Genomic DNA, 27,176 nt, shown 5'->3' on the forward strand with positions numbered 1-27,176 from the left:
TATTTGAGAGAGAGAGAGAGAGAGAGAGAGAGAGAGAGAGAGAGAGAGAGAGAGCAAGCAGCTGGGAGCCTGATGCAGGTCTCGATCCCAGGACCCTGGGATCATAACCTGAGCCAAAGGCAGAAGATGCTTAACTGACTTGAGCCACCCAGGCACCTGGAACATTTTTTTTTAATATTTTATTTTTAAGTAATCTCTATACCCAACGTAGGGCTCAAACTTACAAACCCGCGATCAAGAGTTGCACACTCTACTTGCTCTACCGACAGAGCCAAGCAGGTGCCTCTGTTGGAACATTTTTAAAATTACAGATTCGGGGCAGCTGAGTGGCTCAGTCAGTTAAGCAGCAGATTCTTTTTTTTTTTTTTTAAGATTTTTATTTATTTGACAGAGAAAGAGACAGCCAGCGAGAGAGGGAACATAGGCAGGGGGAGTGGGAGAAGAAGAAGCAGGCTCCCAGTGGAGGAGCCTGATGTGGGGCTTGATCCCAGGACTCTGGCATCACGCCCTGAGCCAAAGGCAGATGCTTGACGACTGAGCCACCCAGGCGCCCCTAGCACCAGATTCTTGATTTCAGCTCCATTCATGATCTCGGGCTCCCCACCAGACAGGGAGTCTGCTTGGCTCCCTCCCCTTCTGCCCCTCCCCCATGCACTCTCTCAAACAAACAAATATTTTTTTTAAATTACAGATTCAATCTCCTTACCTGTTTTAGATATACTCAGATTTTCTTTTTCTTTTTTTTTTTTTTTAAAGATTTTGTTTTTTAATTTATTTGACAGAGACAGCCAGCGAGAGAGGGAACACAAGCAGGGGGAGTGGGAGAGGAAGAAGCAGGCTCCCAGCACAGGAGCCCGACATGGGGCTCGATCCCAGAAAGCCGGGATCACGCCCTGAGCCAAAGGTAGAGGCTTAACGACTGCGCCACCCAGGCACCCCTGGATTTTCTATTTCTTCTTGAGTCAGTTTTGGTAGCTTTTATATTTTTTTAAGAAAATTTTCATTTCGGGGCGCCTGGGTGACTCAGTCGTGAAGCGTCTGCCTTCGGCTCAGGGTGTGAACCCACGATCCTCGGATAGAGCCCTGCATCTGGCTCCCTGCTCTGCTGGGAGCCTGCTTCTTCCTCTCCCACTCCCCCTCTCTCACTGGCTGTCTCTCTATCAAATAAATAAATAAAATATTTGAAAAAAATTTTTTTCATTTCATCTAGATTATTCCATTTGTTGGTGTACAGTAGTTCACAGCATGCTCATCATTTTTATTTACATAACGGAGAGATAGATCATTGTTTTTTAATTCAATCTGCCAATCTTTGCCTTTTAATAGGACACTTTAACCCAGTATTTTTCATTTTATGAAGACATGTTTTATGACCTAACATATCCTCTATCCTGGAGAATGTTTCATGTGCACTTGAGAAGGAAGTGTATTCTGCTGACGAAAAGGGCTCTGCCATGGACCCAACGTTTGTGTCCCCCCCACCAATTCAGATGTTGACATCTAACCCCTCAATGCAATGGTATTAGAAGGTGGAGCCTTGGGAACCCTCATAATTGAATTAATGCCCTTATAAAAGAGACCTCAGAGACCTCCCTTACCTCTTTCACCAAGTGAGGACACAACAAAATGATGGCCATCTATGAATCAGGAAGCAGACTCTCACCAAACAAGGAATCTGCCAGCACCTTGATCTTGGACTTTCAGCCTCCAGAACAGTGAGAAATAAATTTCTGTTGTTTGTAAGCCACCCAGTTTATGGTATTCTGTTATAGCAGCCTGAACAGACTAAGACAGGACAAAACAGGATATTATCACATTTTCCTTATTTGCATCAATGCAGTTAATATTGTTGATTGGTCTTTACTGCTATTGTGCCATATGGCTTGACCATCCCTGACCTCCCTCCTGAGCCCCAGATCTGACGTTCCTGCAGCCTCTTGGATTGCCTCCTCCAGAGGTCTCTCAGACCTCCCACACTTGCCATGACCCCAAAGGCCTCAGTCTGTCCCCAAAACCTTCTCCTTCTCCCTGGTCTTCATCTCAGCGACAGCCTCTTTGTCCTTCAGTCTGCACGGCAGAGCCCTGGACCTTTTCTTTTCCTTCCTTTCCTTGTCTTGCCTTTTTCCTTTCCTTTCCTTTCTTTTCTTTTTTCTTTTTTTTTTTTTTAAGATTTTTATTTATTTATTTGACAGAGAGAGATAGCCAGCAACAGAAGCAACACAAGCAGGGGGATTGGGAGAGGGAGAAGCAGGCTTCCCGCCGAGCAGGGAGCCCAATGCAGGGCTCGATCCCAGAACCCTGGGATCACAACCTGAGCCGAAGGCAGATGCTTAACGGCTGACCCACCCAGGCACCACTTCTTTTCTTTTTTCAAGTAGGCTCCACGCCCAGCTTGGAGCCCAATACAGGGCTCAAACTCATTGACAATGAGATCAAGGCCTGAGCTGAGATCAAAAATTGGACAGTCAACCAACTGACCAACCCAGGCTCCCCAACCTTTACTTAAATGCTTCCTTTGCTCCCACTCCTTTCATGAACCTCCAGCTCCATGGCCTGTTCACTAGGCCTCCTGAGCATCTCTCCCACCTGCTGCCTCCTCCCCTCCCTACACCAGGCTTTGGTCTAGCCCCATTGTCTTCTGTCCAGACCTCTGGCCTACTGCCTCCCTGGGATCTCTGCCTCCAGTCCTGAGTTGTCCTCCACAGGAGTATCTTTCTACATCTAACCATGTCCTTTAGCCTCTCAGCTCTGAGTACTCTTCTGACAATTTCCAAGCTCCAAAATATGACCTCAGCACCCTTGCCTGCTCTAGAGCTGTGCTATCTCATCATGGACAAGCTGGTCCAGCTATCTGCCCTGAGGTCCCCTCAGAGTATGTGTCCCCTGGGCCTCTACTCCCAGAGTAGAGGAGTAGAGGAGAGTGGTCACAGAACCTCCATAGTCACCTCACCCGAGATCTCTGGTGAGGGACTGGTGTTGAGCTCATTAGGTGGACAGTACAAGGTGCATTTGTTGGGGGGGAGGGTTGTTTTTTTTGCCTTTCAGTCTTTTTTCCTCTTGACAGCACATTTTCCTTATAAGGACTGTCCTTCCTCACACATAATCAAGAGATTAGGGTAGGACTGCCCTCAGCTCCAGGGGTGGGCTCGATCGGCTTAAATCTCTGGCAGTGTGAGTAGTAAAATGGTGAGCTCAGGACCCACCCCCATCCAATCAGAGTGACTGACAGGATTTGCTCGGGAATGTTGGACTCCAGCCCCTTCTTTCTCTGGACAATAAGATATGTGGACCAGCAGCCTCAGACTGTGAAGGGGGCTGGCCTGAGATTAGAGATCACGCTCAGAGGAGGGCAGGTCAGGGAAAGCTATAGAGAAATGGAGCCAGACCCTATAGACATTTAAGACTTCTGGATCAAACCATCCCTGAAGCCTATATTAAAGCCCATAACTTACCATTTCTATGTAGGCCATTTAAGTGAGATTTTTGCTACTTGCAACAAAAACAAAAATCCTAACCTCTGGAGAGTCCCCTCCTTAAGCTAGACACTAGATAAGTATTGAAATTCAAAATATTTAATGACTGGTACTAAACTGAGCACTGAACAATCAGAATATACTGCAGGCTACAGTGATGGGCCTGGGGCGTGGAAGACCTTGCTGGACGGTGGGGAGGTTGGAGGCAGCCCGGGGAGGGGCAGAGCTGGCAGGCACACAGAGAAGCTGCTATCTACCAGTTGGCACAGAAGGATTTTGATTTTAATGACCTATATGGCTGTGTGGTGCAAATTAACTGAACGTAAGCCCTGACCAGGGCCCGCAGCTGGTCCTGAAATGAGGATTTAGGTCTGAAGGAGAAGTGAAAATTGAAGCAAAACAAAACAAGCCTGGGGCGGGTGATAATCGCATTTCCAAGATGGCCCAGGAAGTGAGGGGAGCACCCAGGTCAGGGTTTTGAGGCAGGTAAGAGGCTCAGGTAATAGACTGTTTCTTCAAGGTTTCTTCAGGGGCCTCCTGGTTCCCCTCCACCACTTTGGAACTGACACCAGAGCTGACACTGGAGCTGCCCCTGGATCTGGTCCCAGATGTGCCACTGAGGACTCTGGAAGAGGCCGTGTAGGTGTAGTAGGACTCCGATGTGATGATGTTGTTGATCTTCCAGCGGAGGGCGCTGCAGGCCTTCACCATGAGTGGCAACAGGAGGCAGAAGGTGATGTAGAGGGTCACCAGGCCGATAAACACACTGGACGACACCTGCAGACACCATATGATAGGCACGGGCGGGCAGCCTGGGAGCCCCGTTCTCCTAACAGGGCAGCTCCTGGGCAGCCACTCACCATGAGGATGAAGAGGGCCCGCTTGGCACTGAGTGGGAGCCCATGGATATGCAACAGGAAGATGAGCTGGTAGTCACAGTAAGTGCTCTTGTCCACACCTCTGGGGGGGGGATGGGGTTCAGCATTGGGGGAGGAGTCAGGCACCCCACGGGAAGCCCCCAACTCTACCTGGGCCACCTGCCTGGCTCACCTGTTGCTCACCAACACCTTGAAGAAGAATTCGGGGGCGAAGATGGTATGGGGGATGGTGTCATGGCACGGGGAGTTCTCCAGACACAGCCACCTGGGGACCCAAGTTCAGGCAATGTGCTACAAATCATGGCCAGCATGTGCCAACCTCTGACCTCTCCCTCCGGCCCACAGACTCTGGGTGAGCACAAGCTAGATGGAGTCTCGTCCCTTCTTCCCTGATTGGCTCCTTCATTCATCCATCCAGTAAGGCTGACTCCATGCCTACCATGTGACAGGCTGTTTACTCATTCATGTCCTCCTGCCTTAACATCTCCATCTGTCAATTCTTCCATTACAATGCAATCATCTAGATTATGGAGTGTGTATCTATCATGTGCCAACTTGCTGCCTTCATTCCTTCATCCCACAAATATACTGTGAGTACCTACTAGGTACAAAGTCACATCTCTATTCACGTATGTTTTCCTTTATTCATTTATTCAATAAATATAGGTTGATTACTGACTAGGTGCAAGTTGGTTGCTCCATTCATTCATTCACTTCCTTTATTTGCTCATGGTATCATTTTCTTCCTTTCACTGAATCAAAAATAGTTATTGAGCCCCTATATATTAATTTGTTCCTCCATTGTTTTATTCATTCGTCATGACCTCCATTCAAATGTCAATAAATGCCTACCACAAATGACTGAATTCGTTCACTATCTCATTCAACAAATACTGTGTTTAGTCTATCAGGACCTGGACCTATAAGGGAGACAGAACCCACAAGAGACAGTGACAGCTCAAAAGGGCAGGTTGGGATAAGGGAAGCACAAGCAGAGAGGTGAGGGTGAGAAGGGGCAAAGCACAGAAGGTCATGTAAACCAATATCCCATTTAGAATGGTCAGAAAAATCCCCCTGGGTGAATGGACACCTGAACTAAGGCCTGAAGAAAGAGTAAGATGGACCAGCAGAGCAGACAAGGAGCCAGCCCCATCTGAGGAACATGAAGGCAGTCAGTCTGGCTTGAAGATCAAGAGGTCTCCCAGAGGCAGAAGGGACAACAGCCCAGACAGACTGTGGACAGGTGGGGGATAAGGGGACCAGCAATTAGGCCATGCACTCACTCGATGCCCAAACTCTGGTGGGTCATGATGTTGAAGGCCGAGTCCTTGGTGGTTGTTGTGTTCTTGGTGGTCCAGATGAGGCTGTTAGTCCTGTGCAGGACCGCGTAACCTCAGTGGGGGGCAGGAGGGGAGGGTCCACTGCTGCAGGTGCAGAGGGAAGGGGCTGGGGGAGCCTTAGGAGGGTGGGGCCTGGCAGCATGGGCGGGGCGAGCATTTGTGCCATCCTAGGAGCCTGAGCTACCGGGTGAGTGGTGCTTGCAGTGAGGGTGAGGTCTGTTGCTGGGAAGCAAGAGAGGCCTGCAGAGGAAAGAGGGCGGATTGCGGGCAGGGTCCGGCAGGCATTACTTGTCCAAGGGGCTGTTGAAGCGGTAAATCTCCTCCTCACTGTATTCCTTGATGGTGTCGATCGTGGGCCCGCCGCCTACCACCGTGAGCACATAGCTGCTGGGTGCAGAGGTGCACACGGACTGGCTTCAGGGTCCAGAGTCCCGCTCCTCTACCACCCACTCCGCACTCTGTCCCCCTAGCCACTCCCACCCCCCAAACTCCCGTCAGTCGCTGGCTTGGCCATGTCTTTACCTGCCCTGAAAACTGCCTGACTCTCCCGTCACCAAGTCTTGGATCAAGAAGAAAGGGTAGAAGACTGTGGGGTTGGAGGGAGGCCAGGAGGAGAAGAAATTAGCTTGGCCCGAGAAGTGGAGGATGGAGAGGGGAGGAAAGAGAGATGAGAAGACCAAGGGGGAGGAGCAGAGGATGAATGAGGAAGTGAGCGGGCAGTGAGGGCAGGTGGGCGGTGGTGGGGACAGAGGACCGTGAACGAATGGGGTGAGGGGACTGGACACGCACTATCACGGAAGAGGAAGCAGGGCATCTCGGGGTCAATGTGCACGCAGTCGAAGTAGTGTTTGTTCTGCAGGCGGTTGTACTCCAGTGTGTAGGTGATGTCGAAGGCCAGGCGCTTGCCTGGGGGGCAGCCGATGAACACTGGCACCATCAAGTTGCCCTAAGTGGGAGGAGAAAAGCCTTGCACTGGGGGGCGGGGCAGACACCCCTCCTCCCGCACACCTGGCCACCTCCTGCCAGGCTCACTCTCACCACTGCCACATGATCATTATTATCATTAAAAAAATACTCTAAAACTGCAAATATTTCTGTCATTCTTACTGTATGCAAGGCACTGGGTGATGTTCTAAGTGCTTCAAACTCAAATTTAATCCTCAACAAAACGAGCCTTGTATGGAAGAGACTACTCACATCTCCATGACCGAGATGGCAACAATGAGGCGCGGTGAGGTCAGGCTGTTTATTAATTATCCAAAGCCACACCTGAAGTGGTACCCCCAGAAAAAGACACACAACACACTAACACCTACAAGGGCGCCCACTTGCAGGTGCATTGCATAGGGCTCAGTGTGGGCCTGAATTCTCAAATAACAGATCCGGGAGGAGCCTGGGACACAAGAGGGAAGTGAAGCTCACGATGGGGGTCAGAGGTTAGGGAATTTCCACGACACTGTCTTCAAAATGAACGGCCTCTGGCCCATTTCAGGGGTAGGGTCCAAAGGTTTCATCCAATTGTCAAAGGAATACAGACATCCAAAGACTGTGGCATGGGCTTGATGGTGACTGGGGAGAGGGGTTGGTGGCCATCGACTGCGCACTCCCCATGCGACGCCTGGGCCCCAGACTGTACACCTCTCAGCCACGCACTTACGGGGAGGCCCAATGGGTAGCTCAGATTCAGTCTATCCACAACTCATCTTGGTTCATGGCACCTCATTCCTCCAAGTTCATGCTAAAAGCCTTGCCCTGGAAACCTCTCTTTCACACCCACAGCCAGTCCATCTCAACATCCTATTGTCTCTAGACTCCAAAACAGAGCCGTTCTCTCCCCAACCTCCTCAACTCTTTCCCCCACCTCCCACCCCACTCCCCACCTTGTCTTGCCCAGCCTTGTTTCTTCCCTGGTCTCCCTGTTCCTGCCCCTCCCCCTAGTCTGTCCCCTGCATGCAGCCTGTGAACACCCAAGTCTCCTCTCAGCTCCTGGGGCACCATGGCCCACTAGGCCTCACGTGATCTGCCCCCTTACTTCATCTCCTCTCTCTCCACTTTCCACACACACACACACACACACACACACACACAGTGACAAGTTTCAACTCCATTTCCATTTCCCAAGTGTCCTGCCTCTCCATCCCAGAGCAGCAATCCACTATAAGGACTTTCTCATTTATTTTCCCAGTTTCTTCATGCAAATAAAAGCCAACATGAATATATGCTCTTGATTAACCTCCTTCATGCTAATGTTTTATATGTACTGTTCTGTACCCTGATTTTTTTTCTTAAGAATAAAATACAGTTTGGAGGTGCCTGAGTGGGTGCAGTCAGTTAAGCATCCAACTCTTGGTTTCGGCTCAGGTCTCTCACATCTCAGGGTCATGGGGTTGAGCCCTGCATCAGGCTCCACGCTCAGTGCAGAGTCTGCCTGAGTTTCTCTCTCTGCCCCTTCCCCCTGCTCATGCTCTCTCTTTCTCTCTCAAATAAATAAATGAATAAATAAATAAATAAATCTTTAAAACAAAAGGAAATAGGGGTGCCTGAGTGGCTCAGTCAATTAAGCCTCTGCCTTTGGCTCAGGACTTGATCCCAGGGTCCTGGGATCGAGTCTCACATCAGGCTTCTTACTCAGAAGGGAGCCTGCTTCTCCCCCCTGCCCTGTCTCTCATGAATAAATAAAATCTTTTAAAAAACAATAAAACAAAACAAAATAAAATTCACTTTGGAGACTATTCCACATCAGTATGTGGAGATCTTCCCCTCCCCCCCCTTTTTTTTACAACTGCATAGCTTTCTGTTGCATGGATGTATCAGGATTTATTTAACCACTCCCTTATTAACAGACATTTAGGTTGTTTCCAACCTTTTACTGTAACAGGATGTTGCAGATTAAGATTCCTAAAATGGATCCTTTGGGTCAAACATAAGGATATTAACTTTGACCTTCTGGGGTTATCATAAAGAGGAAAATAATATGTACCGCCAAGGTTAGCAGGAAATACTTGTTGGATGCTGAGTCAGCCACTCCTCCCTGCTCTCCTCCTCCCCACAAGCAGTTGGGGGTATTACAACCCCATCCTTTTTTTTTTTTTTTTTAAACTGCCCTGGGTCATACCAAGCCAGGAGGGAGGAACAGCAGGGTCTGTCTGCTGGTGAGTGGGCACGGAAGGGGGTGAGAACAAGGCACCTCGGTCCAGTTTCTCCTTTACCACTTATTAGCTCCTTAGGTTACTCTGAGTAGATGTCTGCACCTCTCTGAGCCTCAGTGTCTGCCTTTGTGCAAAAAGGATGTTGGGCGGGGGCGCCTGGGTGGCTCAGTCATCCGGCCTTTGGCTCAGGGCATGATCCTGGCATTATGGGATCAAGCCCTGCATCAGGCTCCTCCACTGGGAGCCTGCTTCTTCCTCTCCCACTCCCCCAGCTTGTGTTCCCTCTCTCTCTGGTTGTCTCTCTCTCTGTCAAATAAATAAATAAAATCTTAAAAAAAAAAAAGGGATGTCACGTGGGTAAGCAAGTAAAGACCTAAGGACCCACTCGAATGAACAAAGCACGTGAGCAGGCAGATGAAGAGTAACGTGTGAAAGACGGGGCCGGCTGGTCCACATGACTTCCTCTGGCCAACTGGGAATAAAAAGCCCTGTGTCGCAAATGCTTCACTTTGCCGTGCAGAAAAATATTAGAAGGAACATACAAGCCTGGGGCAATGTACACAACCTTAAAGACAGCCCTTTCTGCAAACATGAACGGATGAAAGGAGTGGGTGGGTGGGTGAATGAACGAAAAGGAAGAAATTATGAATGCACTAGTGGGATTTCCAGGGGGAGCACTCAAAATCAGCCCAGTTGAGACTCAATCCAATCCCCACCCTCCCAGCACAGGGCCCGAAAACCCAAGGTCTAATACTTGCATGCGGGGTCCCCGGTGTGTGTTCTGGAAGCAGTGCCCGACTGCGCCCACCACCTGTGGGTATGAGCAGGTGATGATGGTGGGCCGCGTTGGCTCAATCTTTCCCCTCCTCCCGCGTCCCCTCCCCTCCAGTCTTGGACCGAACCTTGACCAACATGGAGGTCTTCATGAGGTGATGTCCACTAATGCCCTGATCAAAGCAAGACCTTTTATCATTGAGCGTAACCTGGGGTTGGGGGCAGAAATGAAGGCGTCAGCAGGACTGCCTGAGGACCTGGGGACTGTTCTAACGGTGCCCTGCCCCAGGAGCTCCACCCTCACCTCGACACCCCGTCCCCGCTTTATCTCACCCAGAAAAGCACCGAGTTGCGATTAATGAGGACCTTCTGCTTCACCACCACCTCGATGCAGCCCGGGTCGGCCAGCACCACGCCCAGATCCACTTTGCTGCGCAGCTCTAAGGTGGTGAGCACTGCAAGCACCGGCAGGGGTCAAGGCCGCGAGCTTGGGACGGTGCCCCGCCCCCAGGCCCCGCCCCCTGGCCTCGCAGGTAGCCCCCAGCCGCAGCCCTCGCCCCGCCCCAGGGACTCCACTCAAGCCTCGCCCACAGACCGCGCTCCGGCTGGAACTCGAACGAGTGCTCGCGGACCGTCAGGAAGACGGAGAAGGCGTAGCTGTTGCCCTTGTCCAGGAAGATTCGCTCGGGCAGCTCGTGCTCGGCCTTGAGGTCGTAGATCTTCTCGTAGCTGGCCATTTCAATGTACACGTTACTGGCGCTCCGCAAGTTGCTAGCCAGATAAAAGTAGTAATCCTGGGGGATGGCAGCCGGGCAGAGTCAGACCCGGAGCAGGGACGCGGAGGAGTGTCCGGACGCCGCCGCTCCCCGATCCCCAACCCTCTCTACGCACCTGGTCCAGTTTCTTGTTCTTCCACCAGCGCCAGGTGGGGTCGTGCACCGGGTCCGCGTATGGCTGCGGGGACCGCCAGCAACGTGAGCTGGGGGGTGCGGAGCGGCCCCAGGCAGGTGGCATGCCCGGCCCTTAACCCAAAGCCAAAGCTACCAGACCCTGGCCCGCCCGCGAGCCCTGCTTCCAGCTCAACAGCCACCCTCCCAAAGCCATCTCTCCCAAATCCTGCTTGCCCGCTCCCCGGGCCCCCCCTTAGCCTCAGACTCTCCCAGTCGGCTCCCCTCGGTTCCAGCCTCTGTGGGCGTTCTCGAGGCACGCGGGCCTTGCTTTCAAGGCCTCCTCAGTCCCGTCTCAGATCAGACCCCTGCCAGGCGCCCACCTTGTGGTACTTGGAATGCAGGTAAAGCAGGTAGTAGACGAGGCCCTGGTACACGGCGAGCGAGTTCTCGTCGTGGAAGCCCGAGGGCTCCAGCACGCGCGGCGGGCGAGCCTGGTAGCGCTCCTGGCGCGTGTAGATCTGCGGGTTGGGCAAGTCCCGCAGGCGCATCACAGTGAAGGGGCAGAAACTCGTGAAGGAGAGCGTCAGGTGGTTCCTGGGCGGCGGGAGTGGGGGCCGGCGGCTGACTCTTCCGCGCCTGGCGCACCGCGGAGCCCCCCACCCGCCCCCACCAGGTTCCTCCCACCTCTGCGATGCTGACTCTCCAAATCGAAGCCAGCCCTGACCTTCTTCCTCCGCCTCAGCCCCTGGTGCCCCTGGACAAATTCCCCTGGACGTCCCTGGGTACCTCAGTCCAGAGTCCTGGACCTCCTCCTAGACACCACCCCCCCACCCAACTTCTTCCACCTTCTTCCGCCTCCCCTTTTTCTCCGCCCCCTCTCCCAGCTGCCTCCCAGGCTCTTCCGCAGGTGACCAGAAGGATCATTATTGAACGCAGTAAACTCTGGCCATGCAGTCCCTCCTCTTCGTCCCATCGTGGCCCCCCAGGACCCTCAAGAGGAAGTCCAAGTTCCTCCCTACGATCACCAGGCTCACCCTGCTCCCACCACTGCACTCTGTCTGCTCTGTACCCTTCTCTCAGTCTTGAACCCCAATCTCCTTTCCTCCTCAAGGCCTTTGCACACGTGGCTCCCACTGCCTGGAACCCCTTCTCCATCTTATCACCTGGCTAATTCTTCCTCCCCCTTCAGCTCACAGCTCTCCCACCTCTTCCTCTTTGAGGTTCTCCCTGATGCACCCGCCTCCCCTGGTCTTCGTCAGGTCCCTCCTTTGAGCTTCCAGGGCCCTGAAGCTACCCCATCACAGCCCTGAGGTTGTCACTGGGGAGGACTTGCTCTCCCTCCTGGAACAGGGGCTTTGTGTGGGCAGCACTGAGGGCTCCGTGACTACCGCCGCAGTCCAGAATCTTCTTACCCTTGTCGCTTCAAGAGGTAGTGATTGCCGAGCTGCTCATACATCAGGAGCTGCTCCACGGGCACAAGCCTCTTGACGAGCCGGCCCTGCTTCTCGTTCATAAGGTACACCAGCTGCAGTGGGAAGGCAGGGCCAGGGAAGCTGCTGTCAGCGGGCCACCATGCAGCCTCCTGTTGTCTCCCCATGACCCCCGCCTGGCACCTGGTACAGTTTGCGGTCTTCGTAGAAGAGGGTGACCATGGTCTCACTGGAGGTGTAGAGAGAGGACTGCTGCATCACCTGTAGGCTGATATACACTTCCCAGCCTTTGGACGGGAACAGCTTGTACATCCGGTAGCTGCCCTCCAGGAGGTACCAGATCTGGGGTGAGACAGCCGGCTGTGCATGTATGGGAGGGTCAGGGGACCTCCGATCCCTCGCCCTCTGCCCAGTGTGATGGCCCTGTTCCGTGAGCGTGAGGCTCGAGAGCTTACTTCCAGCTCGGGCCAGGCGAGCTCACACACCTTCTCTCTGTGACGCCATCTCTACGTCCCAGAGCCCGACCACCTCTGCTTCCAGCCCCAACTCACCACCATAAATGTCCTCAGTGTTTCAGTCTGCTTGAGTGGCTATTACTGGAAACTGAAGCATCCCTAACATGTACGCCCCTCCAGGTTTCCTAGGGGCAAGCCCTATCTTCTCCTCACTCTTTGCACCCTCTGGGGTCTCACCATCCCCTTGGCCTCGGTTTCCCATCTCTGCACTGATGCCCAGTCCACCACACATTTGACCATAGACCTCATCCCCTTCTGAGACTCAGCCTGGAGGATGCCCCTCCTCCATATGGCCTCCTCTGTGAAGCCCTCCCTCACACACACACACACACACACACACACACACACACACACACACACACTGAACTGGAAGTTCAGCGGCACCCCCTTTCTGAACTTCCGTAGGTACTGTCTTCCTCCCTGCAGCCCCGACTACTCTGAACCGTCGTTGGACTGTGACCCTGTGAGAACCAGGTGCAGGGCTGACTCAGTCACCACTGTATCCCCAGCGCTGGGTCAGGTATACAGTAAGTGCTCAACGTTTATGAAGTGAACCACATGACAGAATGAAAGAGGGCCCCCTCTGGAAATCAGATCATGACTCCGAGTCTTTCACTCTGCTCAAAGACTGGGGGGAAAATTGAGTTGTAGGGCTCTCAGCTATAAAGGGAGCTTCTGCTGCCCTTCTCTGGGGTCCCTGAGGGCATTTCCTCCCCTGAACCCCTTTACCCTGACAGGGGGAGAAGGGAGACCTCTGGGGTTTGGCGAGAGGAGCCGGGCAGCCCACCTCCTCAGTCTCTGTGACAATAGCCGTGTCCCCGTGGAACGAGTTGACCAGGTACTTAATGGACTGTTCCTTGGGGAAATCCGCCAGGTAGATGAAGTTTTCCTTGTTGTAGCTGCAAGGGCACAGATGGGAGCTAGGGACGCCCAGGCGAGTCTCCTGCAGGATACCTGCTTCCCCCAACTCCAGGCCTAACTAGACCCAAGACCCATTTCCTCAGTTCTCTGCTAGCCTTGTAAGAACATACGAAGCCTGGGTGGCCTGACCACCTGTAGACAGGAGCATTTGGCCAACCTAGCACTTTGCAAACAGCCCGTAGAGCTGGCTCATGGGCCCCTAAGTTCCTGAGGGGTGAAGAGTGTCCTAACCTTTCCCCCGACAATGCCCTTCTAAAAGGCTGGGTCCTTACATCGGGTTTCATTTAAGAAAGGCCTCCCAGAGCTTTACAATGGCAGCTTCTCCATCCCAGCCCTGACCACCGCAGCCGGTGTTTTCCCCATCAGAATCCTGATAACTTCTGGACTTGCGCATACTCTGAAACACTGATGACTTCAGAAAGGGCCCCCACCCTGATGGGACCGGGAGAGGCAGAATAGGTCCAGCCCCATACCTCTGCAGGAGGAAGTTGCCCCAGATGAACAGCAGGTTGTTATACGGGTTGTAGAACATGCCCTTGGGTACCATTGGGAAGTTGGTGTAAGACTCTGTCCCTAGGATCATCAGAAACTGCAGGCCTCGAGCTGTCCGGGACAGAGGCAGAGTGGACACAGCAGTGAGGGAAGGGTCATCTGGGCCCCTCCTGGCCCTCATCCACCTTTGAGACCCTCTCTGCCTTCCCTTCCTACCATCAGGAATGAATTCCGGGATGGTGTAGAGGATGACCAGGTTATCACTGACTACAGCCGGGGAGAACACAGCAAAATCTTCTGAGGCTCTGAGCTTTCAAAACCTGAAACTGGGCAAGTCACCAGCTTCCCAAGCCCTCCAAATACCCCTCCAATGGCTTCTCATTTGGGCCTGTTAGCCCTTAGGGTTTCTTTATGTGAATATGTTAGGGCACAGGATTTGCCTCCTCTGACATCTTGGCTGCAGAGTACACTGCACAGCCTATACAACTGTACATGGCAGCCCTATTCTCTGTTCAGGTAAAATAAATAGAATAGAATAGAATAGAATAGAATAGAATAGAATAGAATAGAATAGAATAGAACAGAACAGAACAGAACAGAATAGAATCTCCTTATTGTGAGCCACAAGACCCTTCCAGATTTGGCTTCTGCTCACCCCTCCAATCTCCCTCCCTCCCCATTCCTACTCTGTTCCAGTCATATTTTTTCTTCTGTTTCTCTATTCCACCAAGCCCTTTCTCCATCACTAGCTCTTACCCAGCAGTGATATGAGCAACATTTCCCTCCCCCTGTCTGCTGAGCACAGATCCCACAGACAGGCTCGAAGTTCACAATCTGGGCTCCTGCCCCTTCCCACTCAGCTCCCCCACAGCATCCCAATTACCCAAGTCGTAGCTGACCACCTGGAAATACTTCCCGGTGGTGGGGTCTTGGATCTCCACCAGCATCAGTAGATTGTAGTCACCAGCATCAAAGACAGCCCAGGTGATAGAGCAGTTGACAACTGGACAGGAAGGGGGCGGTCTGGAGCAGCCCTGGACCTGCCCCTCTCCAGGCTCTCTTGTTACTGTCACGCCCATCCCTGTGACTCTCCACCCCTCCCAAGACACCACTGTTCTTTGCCATGACCTCTCCCCTCACCTGCTTAAAGCCTTATCTGCTCTCCCACACTCTTGATCCCCCCACCCGCACACCACAGACCCCGCTGGGAGCTAGGTACCTTGTATCCCTTCGCACACAGACCGCTGCTTGGGCAGCAACTTGAAGGACACATGGCCATCTGCGGAGCAGGGCAGGTCCATGCTCAGGCCCTTCCCAGTCCGTCGGCATCCCACCACGCCAGGTCTCCAATTGACCAGGGTGTGGTGCCCATGCCTTCCAACCCCTTAGTCGTGGGACTTCAGGGGGCGAGTCTCACCGCCTACCTGACAGTCACTCACCCCTGGCCTACCATTGTGGGTCTGTCCCTGGTCACAGTAATTGGCTCAGGTCTGGGCACTGACCCCGAATGGGCCCATCAGAGTGTACCCTGGGTTCATGCTAGAGCTAATGGAAGAGGCTGCTTTCATTCTTTTGGGATGACGCAAACTGGTGGGAGATGTGAGCCCCAACTTCCTGGACCATATTCAACCCCCAGGAGAGGAGTATCTACTTGGAAATGAAGCCAAATCTCAGGGTTCATAATAATAAACTCCTTTAGAGCATCCACTGTGTCCCTAGCACTGTCCTAAGACCTTTACACATGCCAACTTACTTAATCCTTATATCAACCCAAAGAGGTAGGTTCTAGTATTGTCATTAACCCCATTTTGCAAATGAGGACAGCGAGACCAAAAAGAGAGGTTAAGTCACCTGTCCAAAGACACAGGTGACTTGCGTTGGGCATGTTCAAGCAGTCTCTCTCTGCTGTAATCACTATGCTACACTACCTTGCCAAGATATCGACAGAGTCCTAATCATAGGCCCTGTGGGCCCCTGGATCCAGCCATGCCTGAAGACTCTGGTCTTCTCATTTATCAAGTCCGCAAATCAGTCTAAATGATTTTTGAACTGGGCTTCTGCCCTTTGCAGCCAAACACATCATGAAAAATATATAACATACTCAAGTCCTACTCCTAGAAATGCGTAAACCTATCCCCACTCGCGGGGACAACCTCCAGCCTAGGACCCCTCCTGAAGGCACCTGGTGAGGGATGAGGGCCAGAGGTTGGAATTCTTGGAGGCACGAGGGTATGGAGTGGTCTCTTGGACCCCCAGAGGCCCCCGTCCTTACCTGTGATGGTCCCAAAGTGGACATAGCCTTCCCGCTTGCCAGTGGTGAGGGCCATGACGTACTCTGAGCCGTTGCTATGGAAATGCACGGGGCATAGCCTCTTGATGCACTCGTTGGCCAGGACACGAACCCAGCTCCCTGTGCGGGCCAGCATGGGGCCTCAGACCCAGGTCTATAGACCTGGGACCTGGGACCTGACCCCCATCCATATTTCCATGGCCTTAATGGCCTTTCAGTGTGGTGTTTGAGGGGCCATTGGCATGGAGCCCAGCTGCCTTTGGGAAAAATCTCCCTTGCTCATACTCTGTCCGTGAGGTACAGATTGGGCTAACCCCACCCTTGTATTCCCCTGGCCAGAGTGATGGGTTCAACTGGGCATGTGACCAAGCTGGATCAGTCAGAGACAGTCCCAGCTGCCACTACTAATGGAGACATGCTCTTCCCCGGGGCCCCTGAGAGGATAAAAGCCCGTAGATGTTGGTGGAGGGGGGATCACCATGGGTACCACGAGGAGCAGCCTGTCTAAGCTCCAGTGAGCCCCTCAATCCAACGTGTACCTGAAACCAAATGCTCCTGCATTTTTCATCTATCTAAGCCAATAAACACCCCCTTTCTTTGACTTAAGTCCATTTTAATTTGGTTCCTCCTACTGTCAAATGTCCTAAGTAAGAAACAGACAAAAATGAACCTGTTGGGAATAAGCCTTAATGAAATATAGGTTATAACACAAATTTCCGGGACCCTATAAAATGACCTCTCTCATTTATGGGGGAGGGGAGCTGAGGACCAGGACGGTTTGGGTATCATTTAAAAGATAAGGTTGAATCAAAAGTCTCTTTTTCCTCTGTGATCAGTCTCCGTGGCTTTTCTTCTCCAACTACTCATCCCACTTTCTCTCTGTCTGCCTCTCTCTCTGACTCTCCATGCCTCTCTCCCACCCCCCAAATTTCTCCTTTGCTATGCATGTCTCTTGGCAGGTCTTCCTCGTCTTTCTGACACTGTGTGTGTGTGTGTGCACGTGCCTTTCTCTCTCTCTCTCCCTCTCTCTCTGCTCCCTCCCTTCCCTCTCACGTCTCCCTCTCCCCTCTGCTGTTTCACAGGTCTGGAGGAAAGCCTTATCCCAGCATAGAGAGGGTAGGAGAAGGCCACGTAGGGTGGGGGGCGAGATCAAGGACCTCGGAAAGTCCCTCCAACACCCCCTCCCCACCCATGGAAATGCCAGCCCAGGCGCTTCCAGTGGATGGGTTCACTGGGGTGCCCTCCCTGGGACTCCCACAAGCAGGACCTCTTCCCTGAGATGCCAGGGGCCCCTCACCACTGCCGCGGTTGCTCTCATGGAGGGTGAGATAGGTGCCGGTAAAATAGTAGACAAGCTGATTCTGCCGAATGAAGAGAGTGCTCTCGGTGGCAATGGCATCATAGATGGTGGCAGTAAAACTGGCCTGAGGGCAGTAGAAGGAGCCTACCCAGCAACTGTCGATGTTCAACTGCAGGGGAGCAGAGTCAGTGGCTTCAGCCCCCATGTCCTGCCTTGCGGGCAGGCATCTGCTTGGACAACTGCTTGGGATGGACACACGCAGCTGCCCCCAGGGCACCGTCCCCGCTCACCATGAAGTGGTACCTTGTGGACACACTTCCCCAACATGGCTCAGGGAAACAGGTGACCCAAGCCAGAGGCAGTTGGAACTTTATGTGCTCCCTGGAGTTTGGCAGTGCACAGCACACTCAACAGCACACAGCGATCTCTTCCCCAGGCCACGGTCGGATCCCAAATGCTTGGCCCAACCACCCCATTTTACCTTCAACACAACTAGCTAGTCACTAACACTGGCAATATCATCGACGAACAGTGGGAAAGCACCATCAATGGAGGATTGTTGACTAAAATAATCTAAATTTAATCAAGTTTCTAAAGCTTAGTACCAGTCTATAGGCAATAACTCTATGGGGTGTTATGCACAGAATTGAGTCTCCACCTCCAATTTATATGTTGAATCCCTAACCCTGCCATTAAGGAGATAATTAAGGTCCACTGAGGTCACAAGGATGGGCCCCTAATCCTATTGGACTGGTGTCCTTATGAGAAGAGGAAGAGACACCCGAGATCTCTCTCTCCACTGGTGAGCACAGAGAAAAGGCTGTGTGAGCACACGGTGAGAAGACATTTGCAAGCCGAGGAGAGGCCTCCTCAGAAACCAACCCTCCTGACACTTTGATCTTGGACTTCCAGCCTCCAGAACTGTGAGACTATAAATTTTTGTTTCGGACACACAGTCTGTGGTATTTTGTTATGGCAACCTGAGCAGGCTAGGACACAGGATCACAAGGACATGTTCACCAGTTCCACGAAGAAGAAAGCAGCTAAACTCTACAGCACAAAAGGCCTGGTTTCTCCAATTGCCTGAGAAAAGGTGGTAGATGAGGGGAAGAAGGTGGAGTGGGGAGCAGACTTGCAGGTGAGAAGAGTATTAAGAGACTTAACCAAACACAATGTTTTGGTCCTGATTCAAACCAACTTTAAAAGTAAAGTACTCATTCTGTGTGTGGCTGATGTTAACTTCTACCAAACACAGGATGATTCTATGAGGTGAATATAAAGATTGTTTGCATTTTCCAGATGGGACAGATGGGGACTCTGAGGCCCGGGTAGGTGAAATGACTTGGCCCAGGGTCACACAGCCAGGAGGTGGCCGAATCCGGACCTGGAGCCAGAGCGCCCCTTCCTGCTATCTGCCTCTCGTGGGAGCTGCCATGACTTTAGAGACTCTTTCCACAGCCCCAGGCCCCACCTTCTTTTAAAGGCTGAGGCCCAGCACCCTTCAAGAAGCCCCAGCCCACCCACCGCCTGCCCTGCGCCACTCACCTCCACAAGAAAGGAGTCGGTGAAGCTGGTGTCAGTCAGCAGCACGGACTTCTCATCAGGAATGCCGCCCAGGATGAGCACAGGTGCTTGGTCCACAGTGTGCCACAGGGGCCTCGACGAGACATTCATGAAGTACCGGGGTATCAGACTGAAGATCTGGCGGGGGGGCGGGCAAGTGGGGATGGAAGGAGGGCTACTCAGCACTCCTCCTACCCTCCCATGGCTCGGTCTCATTTAGGGTAAAAAAACCAAGTCCTCACCTGACCCATGAGGCCACATACGATTTGTCCCTGTCACCTCTCTGACCCCATCCGTCATGGCTCTCCCCCTGGCTCACTCTCTTCCGGCCACATGGACCTCCTCACTGCTTCCCAGACTCATCGGGCACATTCCCACCTCTGAGGCTTTGCACTGGCTATTCCCTGTGTGTGAAATGCTCTTCTCCTAGTATCCACGTGCTTCGCTCCTCTCCTTCTCCAAGACTTTACTCAAATGTCCACCTTCTCGTTACGCCTTTCCTGACCATCCCGTTAACTATGCAACCCTTTCCTGCACTGACCCAATCCCCTTCACCCTGAACTCTCTGCAGAGCGCTTACCCCCTGTTCACCTACTCTGGGATTTACTTGACCTCATGTTTACTGTGTGGTGTCTGTCTCTCCCACTAGAATGTCAGCTCTGTCTGCATCCGTGTGTTCACTGGTGTGTTCCCACGGTGCCACGCAGCGTGCTCAGTTAAGCACCTTCTGAATGCATGCATGCACCACAGTGAAGACTACGGAGGCGGGAGTCAGGGCGACATTGTTTCAAGTCCTGTTCCACAGGTACGTGCTGGGAGACTGGGGGCAAGTGGCTCCATCCCTTAGGGACCTCAGTTTTCTCCTCCTGAGAATGGGTTTGTGCGAGTGCCTTCCCTCCCAGGGTCCTTGTGAAGACTGAACGTGGTCGCACATTTAGTGGAGCATGTCACCCCGGGCCTGGCGCAAGGGTAGTACTCTGGAAGTGGGGTCTGCCACTTGTCTGGGAAGTAACTGGGGCCCTAGCCCACTGTCTTTAACCCACGTTTTCTACCATGTTTCTCTACTGTCCGGGCCCCTCACCTCATTTCCCACAGTGAAATGGAGGGTGTTGTCTTGCTGTCTCTGCAAGAAGCCGTTGATGTTCACCTGAAACCTGGCAGCCGGTGTGGACAAGCACAGGCGAGGGTTCTAGCTTCAGGGGCTCCTGGCATAGCACACAATCACCTCCCTACCCTGTTCCCTCCCTTTGGTCTCCTCCTGGCTTCTTGGGGGATCTGGAGATGAGGAAGTCCCTCCCAGAGTCTACCCCCCGCCCCGGGCTTGGGAAAGGGCACCTTTTATTGGGAATGAAGGGCCCCAGGCCATTGCTGCTGACATCCACTCGCATGACCACGCTGCCATTCTTGATGGGCATGGGCGTGTACCAGCTCATGACACATATCTCGTCCGCGATACACTGCTCTGCTGGTAGGCAGTGGACGCTGAGGCTGCTGGCGCCTCCCAGGGGCACCCCCGGGGCCACAGTCCACGGGGATCTCCCTGCACCTCCCCATGCCCCCCCCCAGGCCATGGATGCCACTGGGGCCTCTATGTGGTCCTCTCTAGGCCACAGACCCTGCTGAGGCCTCCCTCTGCCCCCTTCCAGGTCATAGACCCCACTGCGGCCCCCCAAAACTCCCACAACCCCGCCAGGCCATGGGCTCCTCTGAGGATGTCAGCCTCCCCTCAAGGTCATGGACCCCACTGAGGCCCCCAGCAAGATCCCCACACCCTTGCCAGGCTGTGGCCCCTCCAGATGCCCCCCAGGCCCACCTTTGTTGCGGAAGGGAGCTGCTTCCATCTGGATTTGCAGTTGCTCTATCTTCCAGTGATGAAAGTTGACTGGGGACTGGAAGGTCACCAGCACCACGGGCTTCAGCCCCGTCAGGTGGCCCTTGCGGACCTGGGCCTCGGAGGACTGAGGGCAAGATGGCCCCACAGGTGTGTACTTAAGAGAGGCTCTGGGTACCCCTGCCTCGAGCCCATCTTTAGCAGCCCATCTTCTCAAACTAGGTGGGAGAAGAGACTCTCCACCATGAGAAGGTCAGAGAACATGGTCTAGGTTTGGGGCTGGGGTGGGGATAAGCCACACTAGGAGACCAGCAGAGGGGCTAGGGGCTGTGAAGGCAGTCACAGGAGAAGGTAAGGCCAGAGCCATTGTCTTCAGACAGAATTTGGATGTAGGGAATGCACAGGGCATCGCAGCATGGGATAAGCAGAACTGAGCAAGTGGGAATGAACCTGGCACCCAGAGCTGCTAGTAGCCTCTTCCCTCACTTCAGGGGTTCCCAGTCCCACTCTTGAGGCTTCTACCCTCCCTGCAGAAATTTGACTCTCTGCCACCCCCACCAGTCAGAGGATAGCCAGGTTTTGGAGCTGGAGCCTGTGGGTGAGGGTGGGACAGGGCAGTTACACAGAAAGGAAGAGGGAAGGAGCAGGAGGACATAGCCGGGGACATAGCCTCCCAGAAATTCCAGGGTCTTGGCTAGGTGGAGAAAGGGAGGCAGGGCTTGTAGTGGAGATGAGAGGAGGGAAGGAGAAGGGTGTGCCAGGTGTATGGAACAGCATAAGCAAAGGCTTAGAGGCGTCTCCAAGAGAAGGCTACACTCAAGCAGCCTTCTTGGGTGGAGGGCAGGCTGTGAGACCAGGGAGAGAGATTTAATGGGTTCAACCAGGGGTGCCTGGGTGACTCAGTCAGTTGAGCATCGGCCTTTGGCTCATATCATGATCCCTGGGTCAGGGTCCTGCCATCGAGCTCCATATTGGGCTCCCTGCCCAGCGGGGAGTCTCCCTCTCCCTCTGCCCCTCCCCCCACTGGCACTCAAGCAGGCACGCGTGCGTGTGTGTGTCAAATTAATAAATAAAATCTTTGAAAAAAATTAATGGGTACAACCACCTTTGCACAGGCCTTCATCGGCTCAGCCAGGGCCCTTTCAACCCTGCCAACTGCACCTGTCCCAGACCTACTTCTCTGTCTTTTCTGTCTTTCTCTCTCTTTTTTTTTTTTTTTTAAGTAGGCTCCATGCCCAGCATGGAGCCCAACATGGGGCTTGAACTCACAACCCAGAGATCAAAACCTGAGCTGAGATCGAGAGTTGGATGCCTAACCGACTGAGCCCCCCAGGTGCCCCTGGGGTTTTTCAACCGCAGGGCAGCAAGTGCCAGTGAGGCAGGGCTCTTCCATTCAGGTAACGGTGACCCTGGTCCTGTCCACCCTCAACTCCTGCCTAGACACCGGACAGCCTCCTCACTGTCTCTCTGCCCCTATCCTGTCCCTAACACAGCAGGAGGGAGCCTGGGAACACCTAAGTCAGATTAGGCACTCACTCCTTTGCTCAGAACCTTCTCATGGCTCCTCCACCTCACTCAGAGCAGGGGCTGTGTCCTCACTCTCCCCGGGGTCACTTCTGTCCTGTCTCCTTCCACTGCGCCCTCATTCATGGCTCTTCACACACAGCAGCCTCTGTCCTACTACAGAACCATTGCATTTGTTGCGTTAGCCTCTCCCTTGGCCTGGGGTGCTTTCCCCCAGTCTCCTCAATCCTCCATTTTCATCACTCAGGTCTCTGCTCAAGCCTCCTCAGAGACCTTCCCCAACCATTCCTTAACACCGTCTTTTCTTTTCTTTTTTTTTTTTTTAAGATTTTATTTATTTATTCCAGAGAGATAGAGACAGCCAGCGAGAGAGGGAACACAAGCAGGGGGAGTGGGAGAGGAAGAAGCAGGCTCTTAGCAGAGGAGCCTGATGTGGGCTCATCCCAGAACACTGGGATCACGCCCTGAGCCGAAGGCAGACGCTTAACCACTGTGCCACCCAGGCGCCCCTAACACCGTCTTTTCTAATATATCACATTTTATTTTCCTCTTTGCACTGATTACTCTTCAGAAATTAGTTTATGTATTTACTTGCTGATTGCTTCCCTGGTGGCCTGAATCCATAAGAAAAACCCAGCCATGCTGTTAATCATTATATGCCCCATGTTGTTTAAAAAAAAAAAAAAANAAAAAAAAAAAAAAAAGGATCTGACTCATTGTAGGTGTTGAATGGCCAGATAAAGGTATTATTATCACACTTTTACAGATAAGGAGAGAGGGTTCATGGAGTAAAACTCTTTGACCAAGGTCACACTCTACAAACTTGTTGCTAGCATTCACTGAGCTCTTTCTATGAACCAGACACTGTGCTAAGTGCTTCACACATATTCAATAATTTTGTGAAGTGTGTATGATCACTATAGAATCCTTGATAAAGATGAGGAAACGTTGATATAGAGACATTAAGTAATTTTCCAGAAATCACAGTTATTATGTAGCATAGCTGGGATTTGAACACAAGCAGCCTGGCTTCAGAGCCCAAAGTATCAACTATCATGCCATACCTCCTCCAAGTAAATGTTAGTCAATGGCAGATTCAAACCCAGGTCTGCTGCCTCCAGAACTTCAGTTCTAGACCACAACATTCTACTGTCCTCAAAAAGCTTACTTGAGCCACAACAATCTTGGCAAAGAACAACACAGTTGGAAGATTCAAACTTCCTGATTTGAAAACTTACTATAAATCCACAGGAATCAAAACTATGTGATACTGGCATATGGGCAGACATACAGAGCAATGGAATAGAATTATACCCAGAAATAAACCTTTACAGTTATGGTCAATTGATTTCTGTTGTTGTTGCTGTTTAAAGATTTTATTTATTCATTTGAGAGAGAGAGAGAATGAGCAGTGAGGAGGGGCAGAAGGAGTGAGAGAAAAGCATACTCCCTGCTGAGCAGGAAGCCCAATGTGGGGCTCAATCCCAGGACCTGGAGATCATGACCTGAGCCACCCAGGTGCCCCGGTCAATTGACTTCTGACAAGAGTGCCAAGACAATTCACTGATACACATGATAATGGGATACGGGATATTCACATGCAAAAGGTGGACCCCTACCTCACACCACACAAAAAAATAACTCAAAATGGCTCAAAGACCTAAACATAAGAGCTAAAACTAAAAAACTCTTAGAAGAAAACATGGAAGTCCATTTTCATGACCTAGGCATAGCCTTCTTAGACAACACCAACAGGACAAGCAACAGAAGAAAAAAACTGTTAAACTGGACTTCATCAAGGTTAAAAACATTGGTGCTACTTTATGGTCTGTGAATTACACCTCAATAAACATAAAACCTCGGTGCTTTAAAGAACACCACCAAGAAAGTTAAAAGACAACCCACAGAATGTGAAAAAATATTTACAAATCTTATATCTGATAAGGAACTCATATCCAGAATATATAAGGAAATTTTACAATGCAACAATAAAAAGACAACCCAATTTGGCAAAGGATTTGAATAGTATTTCTCCAAAGAAGATAGATAGTTACCAGTGAGCATATGTTCAACATCAAGAGTCATGAGGGAAAGGTAACTCAAAACCACAATGAGATACCACCTCACACTCTCATCTTTTGGCTATAATCAAAAGATGAACAAGTGTTGGTGAAGATGGAGAGAAACTGGTATGCTCCCTCACACACTGCTGATGGGAGTGGAAAATGGTGCAGCTGCTTTAGAGAGCAATCAGGCAGTTCTTCGGAAGTGAAACAGAGTTAACATTAGACCCAGCAATTCCATTTGTAGGCATTTACCTAAGAGAACTGAAAACATATATCATTTATAACAGCATTGTTCATAATACCCCAAAAAGTGGAAATCACCCAAATGTCCATCAATTAATGAATGGATAAACGAAATGTAGCACACCCTTACAATTAAATATTATTCAACCATTAAAAGGTAAACACTGATACATGTCACGGCACAGGCGAGCCTTAAAAGTGTGCTGAGCGAAAGAAGCGAGGCACAAAAGGCTGCCTATTGGACAACTCCATTTATATGAAATGTCCAGAATAAGTAAACTCATAGGAACAGAAAGCAGATCAGTGGTCTCCAGAGGCTGAAGGATGGGGGTACTGGGTTTCTTTTTATGGTGATGAATGTGGTCTATAATTAGTGGTAATGCTGGCACAACTTTGTTAATATGTTAAAAACTATTAAACTGTCCACTTTAAGTGGTGAATTTTATGATACATGAGTTACATCTCAATCTTTTAAAAAGATTTATCTATTTATTTTAGAGAGAAAGAGAGAGAGCAAGAGAGAGAGGAGGGGGAGGGGAGAGGGAGAGAGCACCCCAAGCTGACTCTGCTCTGAGAGTGGAGCAGAGGTGGGGCTCACGTTCCAAGCCAAAACCAAGAGTCAGACGCTCAACCTACTGAGCCACCCAGGCGCCCCATCTCAAATTTTTTAATGGAAAAAAAAAAGCTTACTTGAGCACCTACTACGTGCCTGGTAGGATACTGGGAATCTTCTTGAATCCTTAGGGTCACCAAGGTCTGGTGATGACACCACTATTAAAATGTTAGAGATTGGGGAAACTGAGGGCCACACAAATGAGCTCACCCCCGCGGCACCCACTCACCTCTCCATTGCAGGAGTAGTTGATCTTCAGGTAGTATGGGAAGCTCAGGTATTTCTGCAAGAAAAAGTTGGGCAAATGTCCAGAGCACAGCGGGGTGCCAATCTATGACCTCTCCCATTCACCTGACCCCAGTCCCCTTACCTCTCCCTGGTCGGTGGGTGCATCCACCAGCGGGGTGAACACACTGTCCAGTGTCTCCAGGGGCTCTTGATCGAAGAAGCGGTCGCTCATGCCATTCTTGCCTACCCTCTCGAACTTGTTCAGGACAACCTGCCAGGTGCACTCCGGGATATCCTGGATTGCCCACAGCCTCCACGATGCCAGTAGCACCGCCAGTAGTGCCCACAGAGACCGCATGATTCGGAGTTTCGGCCACGAAGGGCCAGCAGGGCGCATCGCGGGGCAGCGTGCAACGTGACTCGAACCTGGAGAGGGGGTCAACACCTGCCAGCCAGACTGCGGCCGAGAGCCACCTTCCGAGATCCTACCAAGTTCCTACGCTTTGCCCAGCCCCTGCTCCTCGCCCCACCTCTACTCAGACTCCTGGCTCCACCCTTGCTCTTACTCCTGGCCCCGCCCCTGCACTTGCTCCCGGCCCCGCCCCCGCTCTTGCTTCTGGCCCCGCCCCTATTCTTGCTCCTGGTTCCGCTTCTGCTCCAGATTTCGCCCTTGACCCAGATGCTGCAACTGCTCCTATTCTGGACCCCACCTCTATTTTTACTCCTGGTGCCCCCTCTACTCTTGCTCCTGGACACGCCCCTGCTCCTGGTTTCGCGCCGCCTCCTCGCCTCACCCCTTAACCTTGCGCCATACTTGTTCTTTGCTCCGCCTCTGCTCTGCATCCCTCCCCTACTCTTCACCGGGTCTCTGTTTCTGGCTTTGGCTGTGCCCCACCTATTTTCCCCAGTTCTGCTACTCTCTCTGGTCGTGCACTTGCACTTGCACCTGGCTCCGCCCCCACCTCTTGCCCCGTCCCCCCACTTCTCTTCGCATCTCCCCTTTCTCCTGGCCCGGCCCCTGCCTTGGTACCGCGTCCTGTATCTAGCTTCTCCCTTTTCCGGTTCCTGGGCCCAGACTTTCTCCACGCCCCGCCCCTTTCCCTGTCCCCGCCCCTGTTTCTCGCCTGGAGCTTGCTCCTCTGTCGGCTTCCCTTCCTTGCCCCGCCCCCGATCCTGTGTCTGTCGTTGTTCTTCAAACCGCCCCTTATCGATCCGCCTTTTCCCCGGGTCTTTGGAGAGCTGTTCTTCTCGAGCCTGCCCCTCACCCCTCCCCCTCGTAGAACCACGCCCATTCTCCTTAGATACCCTCTCTTTGCCTCGGGATCTCTCCTCACCACTGGCCTTCCCCTCGCTCCGCGCCTTCTCCTCGCTCTGCACCTTTTTCTCGTTCCACGAGGGCGCTATCTTGTCGGTCAGCACCTTCTCGGTCCTCACCTTTCCCCCGAACCGCGACACCTTTTGGCCCCACACTCCCTTCTCACGACCCTTTTCCATACCCCGGACAACTACCGGCTCCTCGTCCCGCCTCTTATAGCCCCGCACCTACTCATCTCCCCGCTTCTTCTCTTAGCCTCTCCTTGCTCGTCGCCCCGCCCTTTCTCCGCCCCTCCACTCCCCTCCCTTTCTCTTGCCTCTCCCCTTCTCACCTCCCCCTCC

At 52.3% G+C, this 27,176-nt stretch overlaps 1 protein-coding gene across 11 annotated transcripts; it reads right to left on the reverse strand.

The window, feature by feature from the left end:
* Nucleotides 1–3,733: 3,733 nt before the first annotated feature.
* CATSPERG (cation channel sperm associated auxiliary subunit gamma) lies at nt 3,734–27,145 on the reverse strand. 11 transcript variants are annotated; one of them, XM_034672458.1, is made up of 29 exons: nt 26,855–27,142; nt 25,663–25,946; nt 25,522–25,575; nt 25,370–25,435; nt 20,829–20,973; nt 20,351–20,477; nt 20,097–20,169; nt 18,998–19,153; nt 17,450–17,621; nt 16,135–16,272; nt 15,082–15,141; nt 14,746–14,865; nt 13,844–14,129; nt 13,237–13,348; nt 12,118–12,294; nt 11,917–12,029; nt 10,885–11,098; nt 10,506–10,568; nt 10,210–10,408; nt 9,948–10,069; nt 9,743–9,823; nt 9,595–9,651; nt 6,481–6,637; nt 6,214–6,277; nt 5,980–6,078; nt 5,635–5,724; nt 4,524–4,616; nt 4,334–4,433; nt 3,734–4,250 (listed from the first exon to the last, which is right to left on the reverse strand). In XM_034672458.1, the coding sequence occupies exons 1-29, from the start codon at nt 27,012–27,014 to the stop codon at nt 3,969–3,971; spliced, it is 3,864 nt and encodes a 1,287-aa protein (XP_034528349.1). In that variant the 5' UTR covers nt 27,015–27,142; the 3' UTR covers nt 3,734–3,968. The 11 variants fall into 11 exon arrangements, 8 of the variants coding, with proteins under 8 accessions (XP_034528349.1, XP_034528356.1, XP_034528351.1 ...); XM_034672465.1 differs by lacking the exon at nt 25,370–25,435 and having other exon boundaries at nt 5,980–6,075; nt 10,213–10,408; nt 12,118–12,276; ... (1 more) ...; nt 14,079–14,129; nt 26,855–27,141; XM_034672460.1 differs by lacking the exon at nt 25,370–25,435 and having other exon boundaries at nt 12,118–12,276; nt 13,844–13,973; nt 14,079–14,129; nt 26,855–27,140.
* Between the last annotated feature and the right edge of the window lie 31 nt (nt 27,146–27,176).

Source organism: Ailuropoda melanoleuca, chromosome 12 (assembly GCF_002007445.2).
Source record: "Ailuropoda melanoleuca isolate Jingjing chromosome 12, ASM200744v2, whole genome shotgun sequence".
Taxonomy (NCBI): Eukaryota; Metazoa; Chordata; class Mammalia; order Carnivora; family Ursidae; genus Ailuropoda; species Ailuropoda melanoleuca.